Source organism: Myotis lucifugus, unplaced genomic scaffold (assembly GCF_000147115.1).
Source record: "Myotis lucifugus unplaced genomic scaffold, Myoluc2.0 scaffold_84, whole genome shotgun sequence".
NCBI classification, from domain to species: Eukaryota; Metazoa; Chordata; class Mammalia; order Chiroptera; family Vespertilionidae; genus Myotis; species Myotis lucifugus.
Genome location: NW_005871132.1, coordinates 3,834,791 through 3,849,551, shown reverse-complemented (window position 1 = coordinate 3,849,551; position 14,761 = coordinate 3,834,791). Strand labels below are relative to the sequence as shown.

Here is a 14,761-nt window from a genome sequence, read left to right as displayed (position 1 = left end):
TGGTCATCCCAACTGCCTCCCTGCTGGCCTGATCACCCCCAACTGCCCCCCCCCGACAGCCTGGTTGCCCCCAAACTCCCCCCCTGCCTGCCTGTTCACCCCAACTGCCCCCCCTGCTGGCCTGATTGCCCCACGCAGCCTGCTGTTCAGTTGTTTGGTCGTCCCTCACTAGCCCCCTTGCTGGCCTTGTTGCCCCACACAACCTGCCAGCCTGCTGTTTGGTTGTTACTGTTACTGTGATGGCATCCTGGACAATTTGCATATTCCTCTATTATTAGTATACTCTTTTGATTTTAATATGACATTTATATGTACTTGTTCCTTTTGTAATCAATAGTTTTAGCTAATGATGACGCTTCTTTCCTTCAGGTTACACCTATGTTTGAGGATTGGACTACTATTGATTGGTATCGATTTCTCTGTTTATGGGAGAAGTTGCCAACTTCTATGAAACGGGTGGCAGAGCTAGTGGGAGTTGAAGAAGGGTTCTTGGCTCGCTGTGTGAAGGGAAAAGTAGTAGCCAGAACTGAGAGACAACACCGGCAAATGGCCATCCATAAAAGGTAAGTATCAAGGAGCCTGCACTTTCTAGTATTTAATACAGTATTAAATATGCAGTAGATGTTCAGTTTATTGTAGTCACTTTCATTGTCATTAAAATCAAATTTTGGATCCATATAGTAAATTTTTTTAATTTACTAGTATGTACTGAATTTATTAATATATTAATTTCCCCCTTGCTATTTGTAGTTTAGAAGCCATTATATATGAATACTTCTTATAGTAGAACATTTAATTAATTCCTCCTCTTAAAAAAAATGTGAATCAGGATGCTTTAGGGAAGGATGCTCCTGACAGCCATGGAAGTGATTCATTACTACTACAGAAGAGCCAATAAAATATTCAGCTGAAAAAAAATAAAAGGTTCAACTGGGAAATTGTATAGGCTTTTAGCTTTTTTGAAATATACTACAATTATTTTTTTCTTAAGGCATTAGTCTCTAGCATATTATTTACAACATAGTCAAGTGTAAGTTTTGTAAGGATTCATATACCTAGATAATTTGTGGCACTATTGCCTTTCAAATAAAACTGTTTTTTATACTCAAATTCTGTCATTTTATTGAAATATGGTTATATAACCATATAACTGTGTATCAAATGTTTTAAATTTTTGTGTCATTGCATTTATTGAAACAAGTCTTATTTTTTGAAATTAGTTAGCAGTATTGAACCATAGATGAAATCTTTTTGTTGTGCAGATATTAAATTCTATGCTATAGTACTAATATATTTCAGAACTTACTTTACAAACATTGAGCTCAGTCTTTGCCCGCTAATCCTATATCTTATTAGGAATCTTCTCTCTTGCCTTTTTGGTTCTTACTTACTTATACCTTTATAGTAGATAAAAGTGATCTCTTATCATATTTTGGTGATTTACTTTCCAGGTTTTTTACCAGTCTTGTGTTACTAGATTTAATCAGTGAAATTCCCTTAAAAGAAATTAATCGGAAATATGGATGCAATCGTGGGCAGGTTCAATCTTTACAACAATCAGCTGCTGTTTATGCAGGTCAGTTAAACAAGGACTTCCGCATTTATTTAAGACTGTGGTTTGAGGTTAAATTAAGATTGCTTTTCTCTCCCCCCTCCCTCAATTCCATTTTACTGTTGGCTTCTCTAAAATTGAGGGGATTGTGTTAAGCCATAATTTTGTATAATCCCTAACATCACCAGGACACCTTTGTTTTCTGTTTTTTTTTTCTTTTTTATTTTTCCTGTTGCCTGCTACTGCAAGAAGAAACAGACACAACATTTTCAGTGATCTCCCTTTTCTAAGTTAGTTACTGATTAATACTTGCTATTGAGGAGGATGGCAAATGGAAAGGGATTTCTGCACTTCGGACTGTTCTAAATTATTATTTCTTGTCTAAGGAAACGGGAGTCTTATTTAATAAAATTAAACCCATATTCTATAAGCTAATCAAACAGGAAAGTTAGGGATCTGATTTTACCAAGTCCTTCGGAAGGAAACCCTGGTCTGCTGGAGAGTGTGCATATTGTGAAGGTATGTGCATATATGAAAGAATACTGAGGGAAAGATGGGGTGGGAGGTAGTAAGGAAGGAGAAACTCACCCTTCAATTCACTAGCATCAAATGTCTCAGGGTGCCTCTAGGGTTAGTGTTCTCACAGGGAAATGATTTTTTTAATGACTTGGCACTTGGCTGCTCTGGCCTCTTTATTTCAAGACTGTCTAGCTATTGAATTGGGCAACCTTTCTTTGAAGAAAATATCAATGGGAGATTCACTTTTTAAAGTGCAAACAGCCCTTGAATATTTAAATCAGCTTTCTTATTTTCCTCTAGGTAGAAAGAGTCCCTTACCTATTTTTAAGGGTTCTCTCTTCCTTAAAAAAAGAAAGGAAAAAAGAGAGATTGAAAGAGAGGAATGAACTAGGGTGAGGGCTTTTTGTTTTGTGGTTATGTGCTCTGCCTTAGTTTTTTCAAATGTCAAGGACATGATTAAGAATAAATGAGGTGCAGCCACTATGAAAACAGTATGGAGTTTCCTCAAAAAATTAAAAATGGAACACCCATTTGACCCAGTAATCCCACCTCTAGGAATATATGCCAAAAAATCAGAAACACCAATCAGAAAGGATATATGCACCCATATGTTCATAGCAGCACAATTTACAATAGCTAAGATTTGGAAACAGCCTAAGTGCCCATCAGCAAATGAGTGGATTAAAAAACTGTGGTACATCTACACAATGGAATACTACGCTGCTGTAAAAAAAAAGAAAGAACTCTTACTGTTCACAACAGCATGGATGGACATGGAGAGCATTATGCTAAGCGAAATAAACCAGTCAGAGAAAGATAAATATCACATGATTTCACTCATTTGTGGAATATAATGAACAACATAAACTGGTGAACAAAAATAGATCCAGAGATCCAGAGACAGAGAAGCATCGAACAGACCATCAAACCTCAGAGGGAAGGCAGGGTAGGTTGGCACGTGGGGGGTAGGAGATCAAACAAAGGACTTGTATGCATGCCTATAAGCCTAACCAATGGACACGGACACTAGGGCAGTAGGGGCATTTCCTGGGAGGTGGGAGTGGCTGGGGAGGGGTCGATGGGGGAAAAGAAGACCTATGTAATACTTTAAACAATAAAGAATAAAATAAATAAATAAAATAAAAAGGATAAATGAGCCTGTCCTGGCCGGTGTGGCTCAGTTGGTTGAAGTATCATCCCATACACCGAAAGGTGGTGGGTTCAGTTCCTGGTCAGGGCACATACCTGGATTGTGGGTTTGATCCCCGGTCCAATCTGGGCACCTTTGGAAAGCAACCAATCCATGTTTCTTTCTCTCTCTCTCCCTTTCTCTCTGAAATCAGTTTTTTTAAAAAGAATAAGTAAGATGACATTGAATGTGTTTAGCACATTTGTTGGCTAATTAGCTAGGCCCTTAACATATATCTCCTCTTCTGTTAACTTACACATGGGCCTGTAAAACTTTACAATTATCCAGGAAAAAAGGAAACAGTGAAACAAAAGTACATCTAAAGAAATAGAGAATTGATCTATAAAGAATTTTTAATTTAATAAATATTCTATGCATATTCTAGGGATGATTACAGTGTTTTCCAACCGCCTGGGCTGGCACAACATGGAACTACTACTTTCCCAATTTCAGAAGCGTCTTACATTTGGAATCCAGAGGGAGTTGTGTGATCTTATCCGGGTGTCCTTACTTAATGCCCAGCGAGCCAGATTCCTCTATGCTTCCGGCTTTCTTACTGTGGCAGATCTTGCCAGAGCAAATATTGCTGAGGTGGAGACTGTTCTGAAAAATGCTGTGCCTTTTAAAAGGTAAGAGAGTCCCCCTGTCTTTAGAGAGTTATTAAATGAAAAATCATGTCAATTTGTAAATAATAATTTCTGTATTAAAATATTTTTCTCTTTGATAATATCATGACATAGTTGGTGTAAATGGAAGGAAACATGGCTACTTTTCCCCCCTTTAGGGTTACTTTTTATTTTTTATACTTTTAAAATATTTCATGACTTAAAAGACATTTCTAAAAGTATCATAATTCTCCCCTAGAAAAATTGAGTAAAGGTAAGGTATCAATGCTTAGTGCAGTGGTTCTCAACCTGTGGGTCGCGACCCCTTTGGGGGTTGAACAACCCTTTCACAGGGGTCGCCTAAGACCATCGAAAAACACATATATAATTTCATATTGTTTTTATGAAATTGATTAATCACTATGCTTTAATTATGTTCAATTTGTAACAATGAAAATACATCCTGCATATCAGAAATTTACATTATGATTCATAACAGTAGCATAATTACAGTTATGAAGTAGCAACGAAAATAATTTTATGGTTGGGGGTCACCACAACATGAGGAACTGTATTAAAGGGTCGTGGCATTAGGAAGGTTGAGAACCACTGGCTTAGTGCTTTGATGGATTTAGATTTTCAATATATATTTAGGGCTCACATTAGACTTTCTTTAGGCAAGAGCACTTTAAAATGTACTTCTCTTGCCCAGCCATGTGGTTCATTTGTTGAGTGTCAACCTATGAACCAAGGAGGTTACAGGGTTGTCGGCTCAATCACCAGTAGAGGGCGTGCAGGGGTCAGCCGATCAATGATTCTCATCATTAATGTTTTTATCTATCCCTTTTCCTTCCTCTCTGAGATCAATAAAAAATACATATATATTTTAAAAATGTGCTCCTCCTGAATGTTCTTTGGAACACTAGTCCCTCAAAATAATTGTGAGAGTAGGATTCCTTGATTATTGTGTACATGTGGGTAACCAAGTTATTGATGGTCTCAGTATACACTGAGTGGCCAAATTATTATGACCACCCCATCAGTACTTCATTGACACTTCCAAAAATACTGAATATTGAAAACTTCCTAAGCAAATACTCTCAAGGTTTTATTATTATTATTATTATTATTATTTGCATAATTTATTCACTTCATTTGTACTGATGGCGTGGTCATAATAATCTGGCCACTCAGTGTATATATAATCAAGGAATAGCTTAAGTAATTTCTCAACCACTGTTCTTTGAACTCACTCTTGTATAAAACCTTGGCCAGATCCTATTGATATTTAGGCACTTATAGGTTTAAGAGTTTTATTTTCAGCTATTAAGAATTTGTTCAAAATTTATAAAAGCATCAGTCTCATTTCCAGTTTAGTATTTCTTTCCTCACACTTCGTTTAGGCCTGATATAGGCTCTGAAACTTGTAATATGCATGAGAAGGGTTGGGCATATTTAAAGGAGCAGCCTTGCTGCCCCCTGTGCCACCTCACATTGTGACTCTGCTCTCTGCCTTCCACCGCCACCCCCAGGTATGGCTCCTGTGGGACTAAGTGCCCCATGTGCTGCACCCAGCATGGCTATAGGGGCATAGCTACCTCTACCTAGATTTCGAAGGATGGAATTGTCTGGAGTTTTAGAACATAACCCTGGGAGGAACACAACCCAGGCCACTGTAGAGTCCCCATTAGGGCAGTACTCAGTGGAACTGTGGGGCTGGGGCCACTCCTCTGACCCCAGACCAGAACAACTGATGTGTGATTTTGTCACTTTGGGGTGTCTCTGGCCAAAGTCTATTTGGAGTATGGTTTAAAACCTTCTTGTAAAAGTGTTGTTCTCCTCTGGAGCCTCTGATTTTTACAGAATCTTTGGATATATACATACTTGTTTAGGAGTATATACTGTTAGTTCCTGAGGTAAAAAAGTTTAGATGTGGAATGTCTCTGTGGTAACCATATGCCATACATCATACATGACCCTTCCTAGGGGTCATCAGAAGGCAGCACTCATTTAAAAAAACTTAACTGGAAATATTGTTTAACACATTTTAGAATCATTTCTTTTTTAAAAATTATTTTATTTTATTTTTTAATATATTTTTATTGATTTCTGAGAGGAAGGGAGAGGGAGAGAGAGATAGAAACATCGATGAGAGAGAAACATTGATCAGCTGCCTCCTGCATGCCCTTACAGGGGATTGAGCCCGCAACCCAGGCATATGCCCTAACAGGGAATCAAATGATGACTTCCTTAGTTAATGGGTCGACGCTCAACCACTGAGCCACACAGGCTGGACAGAATAATTTCTTATTATCCTAAAGCTGTTATTGTCATGGCTGTGCGTCTCCAAAATTAGTGACACATCAAGATCATGTGCCTTTTCATGTGACACCCTGAGAGAGACATTGCTCCTGAAGTGTTCCTTATCAAAAATGTCTAACATGAATTTAATCAAAAGCAAACATCAGACAAGCCTGAATTGAGAGACATTCTACAAAGTTATTGGCTAGTACTTCTCAAAAATATCAAGGTCATGAAAAACAAAGACTGAAGAGTTATTTGTAATTAGAGGGTAAAAAAGTCTTGGCACTCTGGCTGGTTTGGCTCAGTGGATAGAGCGTTAGCCTGCAGACTGAAGGGTCCGGGTTCGATTCTGGTCAAGGGTATGTACCTTGGTTGTGGGCACATCCCCAGTAGGGGGCGTGCAGGAGGCAGCTGATCGATGTTTCTCTCTCATCGATGTTTCTAACTCTCTATCCCTCTCCATCTCCCTTCCTCTCTGTAAAAAGCAATAAAATACATTTTAAAAAATTGATTATGGTTCTTAACCCTTTATTTGATATGAATATTGAAAGTATTTTCTCAAAATTTATCAGTTGTCTTTTGACTTTTGTTACATCGTTATACCCATACAGAGTTTTATTATTTTTCTATTGATTAATTTTTTTTATATATTTTTTTCTTTTTTGATTCTGAATGTCATAGTTGGAAAGCTTTCTGTACAGTGAGATTAAAGAGGAATTCACACATTTTCTTGTATTTTAAATTTGCATTTAGATTCCTGATACATTTAGAATTTAATTTTGTATGTAATGTGGTCTGGATTTATCTATTTCCCATTTATAAAAAAAGTTTGTCTTGGTCCCAGTGATTTGAAATGCCACCTTCATCATATACTAAATGTCCATATGTAATTAGGTCTATTTCTGGATTTTTTTTAAATTTACTATCTTTTTGTCAATTCATGAACAATACAATGCTTTTTTTTAAATCCTCACCTGAGGATATTTTTTCATTGATTTTAGAGAGAGTGCGAGAGGGAAAGACAGAGAAACATTGATGTGAGAGAAACATTTAAATATATCTTTATAGATTATCTGGTTATATCTTTTTCTTATATTTCTTATGGATTTGGGACTTTTTGCCTCCCGCATGCTCCTTGGGAGCCTGCAACAAAGTACATGCCCTTGACCGGAATCAAACCCGGGACGCTCTATCCACTGAGCCAAAGCGGCTAGGGCAGCAATACGGTGCTCTTAATGAAAAGCCTTTATAGTATGTTTTAATGTCTGGTAGGGCAACCTCCCTCTCATAGTTTTTCAATATTTTCCTGTCTACTTTTGCATATTTGCCCATGTGAAATTTGAAGTGTCTGTTGATATTTTATTGGGGTTCGATTGAAATTTAACTTACAACTGACTCCTTTATAATGTTGAGTCATCCTATCCACAGGTAGGTAATTTCTTTGCATTTGATATCGTTGTGATATTGAGGATTTTAAAAAAGATTTCCACAGACAGCTTTTCAGGAGTTTCCAAGTCTTCCTCATAAGGGTTTTGTACATCTCCTGTTAAATTTATTTTCATTTAATCTTTATTGTTTTAATTGGTTTGTGTCTATGATCTCTTCTATGTGGTTATTATTTGAGTATATCGAGGCTGTTGATTCTTGTATATTGTTATCCTATTGTTTTTTAAATTCTTTTATTGTTTGAGTTATTTCTATCATTGATTCTCTAGGATTTTTAGATATACAGTCATGTCATCTACAAATGGAGATATTTTACTTCTTCCTTAACAATTTTTTTTAAATTTTTTTATTGCTTAAAGTATTACAAAGGTATTACATATGTGTCCTTTTTTTCCCCACCCTTGACAATCCCCTGGCCTCCCCTACCCCCCAGTGTCTTATGTCCATTGGTTATGCTTATATGCATGCATACAAGTCCTTCGGTTGATCTCTTACCCCCCTCCCTCCTGCTGCCCAAACCTCCCCGGCCTTCCCGCTGCAGTTTGACAATCTGTTTGAGGCAGTTCTGCCTCTGTATATATTATTGTTCAAAAGTTTATAATGGTCTCTATTATCCATGAATGTGTGAGATCATGTGGTATTTTTCCTTCATTGACTGGCTTATTTCACTTAGCATAATGCTCTCCAATTCCATCCATGCCGTTGCAAATCGTAAGAGTTCCTTCTTTTTTACAGCAGCATTGTATTCCATCCTGTAGATGTACCACAGTTTTCTAATCCATTCATCTACTGATGGGCACTTAGGCTGTTTCCAGATCTTAGCTATGGTGAATTGTGCTGCTATGAACATATGGGTGCATATATCCTTTCTGATTGGTGTTTCTGGTTTCTTGGGATATATTCCTAGAAGTGGGATCACAGGGTCAAATGGGAGTTCCATTTTTAGTTTTTTGAGGAAACTCCATACTGTCTTCCATAGTGGCTGCACCAGTCTGCATTCCCACCAGCAGTGCACGAGTGTTCCTTTTTCTCCACATCCTCTCCAGCACTTGTCGTTTGTTGATTTGTTGATGATAGCCATTCTGACAGGTGTGAGATGGTACCTCATTGTTGTTTTGATTTGCATCTCTCGGATGATTAGTGACTTTGAGCATGTTTTCATGTCTCTTGGCTTTCTGAATGTCCTCTTTTGAAAGGTGTCTATTTAGATCCTTTGCCCATTTTTTGATTGGATTGTTTATCTTCCTTTTGTTAAGTTGTATGAGTTCCCTATAAATTTTGGAGATTAGGCCCTTATCAGATATGACACTGGCAAATATGTTTTCCCACTCGGTGGGTTTTCTCGTTGTTTTGTTGATGGTTTCTTTTGCTGTGCAGAAGCTTTTTATTTTGATGTAGTCCCATTTGTTCATTTTCTCTTTAGTTTCAAGTGCCCTAGGAGCTGTATCAGTGAAGAAATTGCTTCGGCATATGTCTGAGATTTTGTTGCCTTTGGATTCTTCTAGAATTTTTATGGTTTCCTGTCGTACATTTAAGTCCTTTATCCATTTTGAGTTTATTTTTGTGTATGGTGTAAGTTGGTGGTCTAGTTTCATTTTCTTGCATATATCTGTCCGACAATTTTTATACTTCTAATTGATTTCTGTTGTCTAGTTGAATCAAAACTCCAGGTTTTTATCCAAGTTACCTTCATGGCCCTGACTGAAGCCTGCCTTCAGGTGAAAAGTGTGACAGTTTAACCACCGCCATTTGTTTCTTCTAGTCTCAACTCTTTTCTGGTTTCTACTTTCTTTTGGTCACTCCACAGTCCCTTTAACATTTTGTCCAGAGTTTGTATTATGTAGAGGATTTGTTTTCAATGCAAGTTTTATGATGCTTACTTTTTTTAGTTTTTTATTTAAAGAATCTGTCTTAGGCCTTCCCTGGTTATGCTATTTAAAAATTGCAGTATCACCCATCCCACCCTGGTGTTTCATTTTTGTACACAACTCTTATCAGTTGACATAGACTATATTTTAACATTTGTTCATTTTCTGATTTCCCCAACTAGAATGTGAGCTCTATGAGAGCAAATATATTTCCCTGTTGTTCAGTGCTATTTCTTTAAAAAAAAAATTTTTTTTTATTGATTACAGAGAGGAAGGGAGAGGGAGAGAGAGTTAGAAACATCAATGATGAGAGAGAATTATTGACCAGCTGCTCCTGCATGCCTCCTACTAGGGATTAAGCCCACAACTTGGGCATGTGCCCTGACTGGGAATTGAACTGTAGCCTTGTGGTTCATAACTTGACACTCAACTACTGAGTCACACCAGCTGGGCAGTGCTGTTTCTTTCATTCGTAGGACAGCTGATGCTTAATAACTATTTGTTGTATGAATGAATCAATGCATTAATTTATTTCTCTTCCTATCCCCTTCCTAGTGCCCGACAGGCAGTGGATGAGGAAGAGGAAGCCGTTGAAGAACGTCGGAATATGCGAACTATTTGGGTGACTGGTAAAAAAGGCTTAACTGAAAGGGAAGCAGCAGCCCTTATTGTGGAAGAAGCCAAAATGATTCTACAGCAGGACTTAATTGAAATGGGAGTGCAATGGAATCCACATTCCCCTTTAAATTCTGATACATACTCATTGACCAGCAGTGAGTCAGAAGAAAAGGATCATAAATTTATACTCCAAACTAAGAGGTCTTATGAAAGATTAACATCAAAGAAAAAAAGTAACACAATATTTGGTGATTCTTCTGTTAAGGAATCACCAAATATGGTGAAAGATTTAGATAAAGGTAGAGAGCATAAAAATTCCTTTTATTATCAGTTTCAGGATGGAAAACGAGAATGTCGGGCACATTCAATTTCCAGAGGAAGAAAACGGGCTTATTTGAATATAAGTAAAGAGAAGCTAGAAACCTCTTTGAATGAGGGAGAAACAAGCACTAAGAAAGTTGTTCAGACTGTCTCATCTGAGAAAACAAAAAAAGAAGCTTTGAATCTCAGTCTAGAAAAGATGAACACAACCTTTAAATCTTGGAAACGTTGTAAGCATCTCAAACGATCCAGAGACAGTAGCCCTGTGAAAGACACTGGGATGTGTAAAATTGATGTTCAGAAACAGTTGAATCTTATTCATTGTGAAGATTCATTTACCTCAGATGAAAAGAATGTGGAATTTAGGAGTCCAGGGCCACTTGCTAAAAATGCATCTTTATGTACTGAGGGAAAACATAACAAAGCATCATTCCCATCACAAACAGAACAAAATTGTCCAAGGAACAAAACAATAACTAATGATATTCTTATGGAACGTTTTATCACAGGATCCAAGAGTAAAAAGGAGACTTGTCGATCCACTAGTGTGGTTAGTGAAAATGGAAGAGGATTAGCTCCTGTTGAGTCAGAAAACATAGACAAAGTGCTAATACAAAGTGATTCAAAAAACCAAAATATTTGTGTTAAACACCATGATACCAATCCAATTAATCAGTCCCTGGAGAAGCAGTCTGATAAACAGACAAACATTTATACCAAACAGAAAAGAATACTAGAGAAGCAGATAGCTTGTAATCATATGAATAGAGACTCAAATGCTATTATCAAATGTAAAAGTATAAATTGTAATGTGGAGGAAAAGAAATCAAATAATCTTCAGGTATCCGGAGATAATATAAGCAGCACTGAGATACCCAATGGAGTACATCTACCAGCTGGAGCATTTGGTAAATCTGGAGGCCAGCAAGAGAATTTTCTAAATACCTCTAGAATACAAGAAGAAACAGATGCTTATGCAGCAAAAGAAACTAAAAATAATTGTGTTTCTGACTTAGGATTAGTTCCTTGTGATTTTGAAGATAGTTTCTACCTGGATACTCAGTCAGAGAAAATTATACAACAGATGACAACTGAAAATGCCAAACAAGGAGCAAAGGACACTAACCTGGCAACAGACATAATGCAGAAGAGCCTAAACAAACGGAATTCAAGCTCTATTCAGAATGAGATTCACACTGCCTTCCCTGGTGAACAACATTCTCCAGGAGTGATAAATATAGACCATTTGGAACCTAACACTGTAGATACTATAAAACAAAGCGCTGGTTCACATGAGGTTAATATCGTGACTCTAGAAAGTCCACTTTTTCATTCACCAATATTATTGAAGGAAAATGGCCCTTGTTTGAAAGCGAATGAACTTTCTGTTACTGACTCCCAATTAAATAGTTTTCTTGAAGGTTATCAAACACAAGAAGCTATGAAACCAGTTATATCTCAAAAGAGAACTTCCACTGGTGTAGAAGTAGAATGTCTGCCAGTCCCTGAAACAAGTTTGAATTTGAGTGATAGTTTACTCTTTGACAGTTTCAGTGAAGACTACCTAATAAAAGAGCAACCCCCTGACGTAAGAGTGAAAGAACCCCTGCCTTCTGAAGTAACGTCAGACCATTTCAGTGATTCTCTGCATCTACAACCAGAGGACCCAATGAAACCAAATATGGATGAGAAACAAGATAATCGGCAGCAGTTGACTTGTTTCAGTGATGAGTCTATTGTATTTTCAGAAATGGATTCTGCTCAGATGGTGGAAGCTTTGGACAATGTAGATATATTTCCTGTCCAAGATAAACATAATGCTGCAGTATCTTTGGGGGCATTAGAACTAAGTGATCCAGTTGGTAATGATTATCCCCAAAGAGAAGTAACTGAAGGAGATAAAGATGAAAAGTCTCAAAAATGCAAATTAACTGAGACAAGGCAAGATAATTCATTCATATGGTCAGGAGCATCGTTTGATTTAAGTCCAGGACTGCAAAGGATTTTAGATAAAGTATCCAGTCCTCTAGAAAATGAAAAGATGAAACTAACCACTATAAACTCATCTAGTTTAAAAGGAAAAAATACAGAGTTAAATGACAAACAAGAAGTGGTTTTAAATTTGGAGCAGGGAATTTCATTCTTTCCTCATATTGAAGTAAAAAGCAAGATTGAGACACTAGAGAACAATGCTGTTCATGGTGACACCCCATTGCTCTTGCCTTGTAAAGAAATCGGTATAGTTGATGATAATGGACTCATTCCTCCTACACCCATCCCAGCATCTGCTGCTAAGTTGTCATTTCCAGGTATTCTTGGAACATCTTCTGTGAAACTTCAGGAAAATAGTGTTTTAGAACTTGGTGACAATTATTTACTTGGCTCACCTTCAGCTATTAACCATGATTTAAGTCCAGAGAGTAGAAATGATGTAAAAGATGACAGTCCCATTAGAGACACAGGTTTTTCACTGGAGTTATCACAGGATGGATTGCAGTTAACTCCAGCCTCATGCAGTGCAGAAAGCTTGGCCATAATTGATGTAGCAAGTGACCGAACTCTCTTTCAAACATTCATTAAGGAGTGGCAGTGCAAAAAGCGATTTTCCATCTCACTGGCTTGTGAAAAGACCAGTAATTTGACATCTACAAGTGCAACTATTGGTGGTAGGTTTAAGCAAGGTAAGAATTAAATTTTTTTTCACATTTATATGTAAAATAGGCTGAGATGGGACTGAGATTTTTCAGTATTGGATATTAAATGTAATAAATTTATTCAAAGTTTAATAAGTTTCTCTTATGTGGGTTTACACCTGTGGGCCGTATAAGGCTTGTGAAATCATTTTATCTGGCCCTGCCAAGGCATTAGGGGTCAGTTAATTAAATGTTTGACCGAAAATAGCAGACTAATTTTTAAAAAATATATATTTTATTGATTTTTTTACAGAGAGGAAGGGTGAGGGATGAGAGTTAGAAACATCGAAGAGAGAGAAACATTGATTGGCTGCCTCCTGCACACCCCCTACTGGGGATGTGCCCGCAACCAAGGTGCGTGCCCTTGACTGGAATCGAACCCAGGACCCTTCAGTCCACAGGTCGACGCTCTATCCACTTAGCCAAACCGGTCAGGGCAGCAGGCTAATTTTTAAGTTGATAATTTTGTATGGCCCTCGAATGATGTTATAAATATCCAAATGGCCTTTGGCACAAAAAAGGTTCCCTACCCCTGGTTTACACATAGAACAGCCTAATTGTTCAGCACAAGAGATGGTTGACCACAGGACACGTGGGTGGGAGAGCTGAATACTGAGACCAAGAGCTCAAGCTGGGAGACTGAAAAAATGTAGGCCACCAAGGCACTTTTCATTCCTCTGGCTCCAATCCACTGTTGTACCTGGATGATTAGGCCTGTGTCTATCTCTTCCAAAGTAGGCCAGAGGTCTAATCTAAACAGCCTTCCCACAGCAGCTCCCAACCCTAGGTCGCCTGTCAGGAGTTCCAGATCAGTGTTGTCTCCTGGGACATTGACTCACTTGTCAAGCTTATTTCTTCAGGGGCCACCACAATTGGTGTGGCTGGTTCAGGAGCGTGTATTGGAACAATGTTTGGTAGCTTGATCATTGGGGATGTCCATCTCTCAAACATCAGCTCTTCTATGCTGTCTGGGCAGTGCCCTTTCTGAGGCCATGGGCTCTCTTTGATGGTTGCCTTCCTCATGCTCTTCACTTTGTGAGGCTTCATGGAGTTCTCTGCTACTTCAACTCCAGGCCATGCCTAGTGCTAGTGCATGCTAAGCTTTACCATTAAACACAAAATTTTTCTTTAAAAAATTGCATATGTATGTATAATACATAATATACACTGAGTGGCCAGATTATCATGACCATCTGACGTTTGTAGGCAAATTAGCTATAATTTCCCACTGAAGTTGCTAGAGGGCCAGACCATTATAAATAGGGAAGCAGGTTGTTTACCACGACAGTAGAAGTGATTTTTTTCCTGAATATATGGGTAAACAACATGATTTAACAGCCTTTGAACGTGGGATATATAATAATCTGAGTGGCCAGATTATTATGACCACCCCATCAGTACTTCGTTGGGCCACCTTTTGCCTTCAATACTGTGGCGATTCTTTTTGGCATTGACTCCATGAGATGTTGAAAGGTGATGCGAGGAATCTGACACCATGCCTAATGAATAGCACTGTCCAATTCTGTGAGATTTGATGGTTGTGGAACCAGCTGCCTGATGGCTCTTTTAACTTCGTCCCACAAATGCTCAATTGGATTGAGATCTGGTGATTGTGGGGGCCACCTAAGCAAGGTAAAGTCTCCCTC

The 14,761-nt window shown here is 38.0% G+C and overlaps 1 protein-coding gene across 1 annotated transcript in view; it reads left to right on the top strand.

The window, feature by feature from the left end:
- Nucleotides 1-14,761, top strand: part of POLQ (DNA polymerase theta) — a 91,412-nt gene that overhangs the window by 35,062 nt on the left and 41,589 nt on the right. Inside the window, exons 13-16 of the mRNA XM_023755804.1 lie at nucleotides 370-563; nucleotides 1,452-1,576; nucleotides 3,646-3,889; nucleotides 10,039-13,103. Coding sequence (XP_023611572.1) covers nucleotides 370-563; nucleotides 1,452-1,576; nucleotides 3,646-3,889; nucleotides 10,039-13,103 — 3,628 coding nt within the window. The remainder of the gene's footprint in view (nucleotides 1-369; nucleotides 564-1,451; nucleotides 1,577-3,645; nucleotides 3,890-10,038; nucleotides 13,104-14,761) is intronic.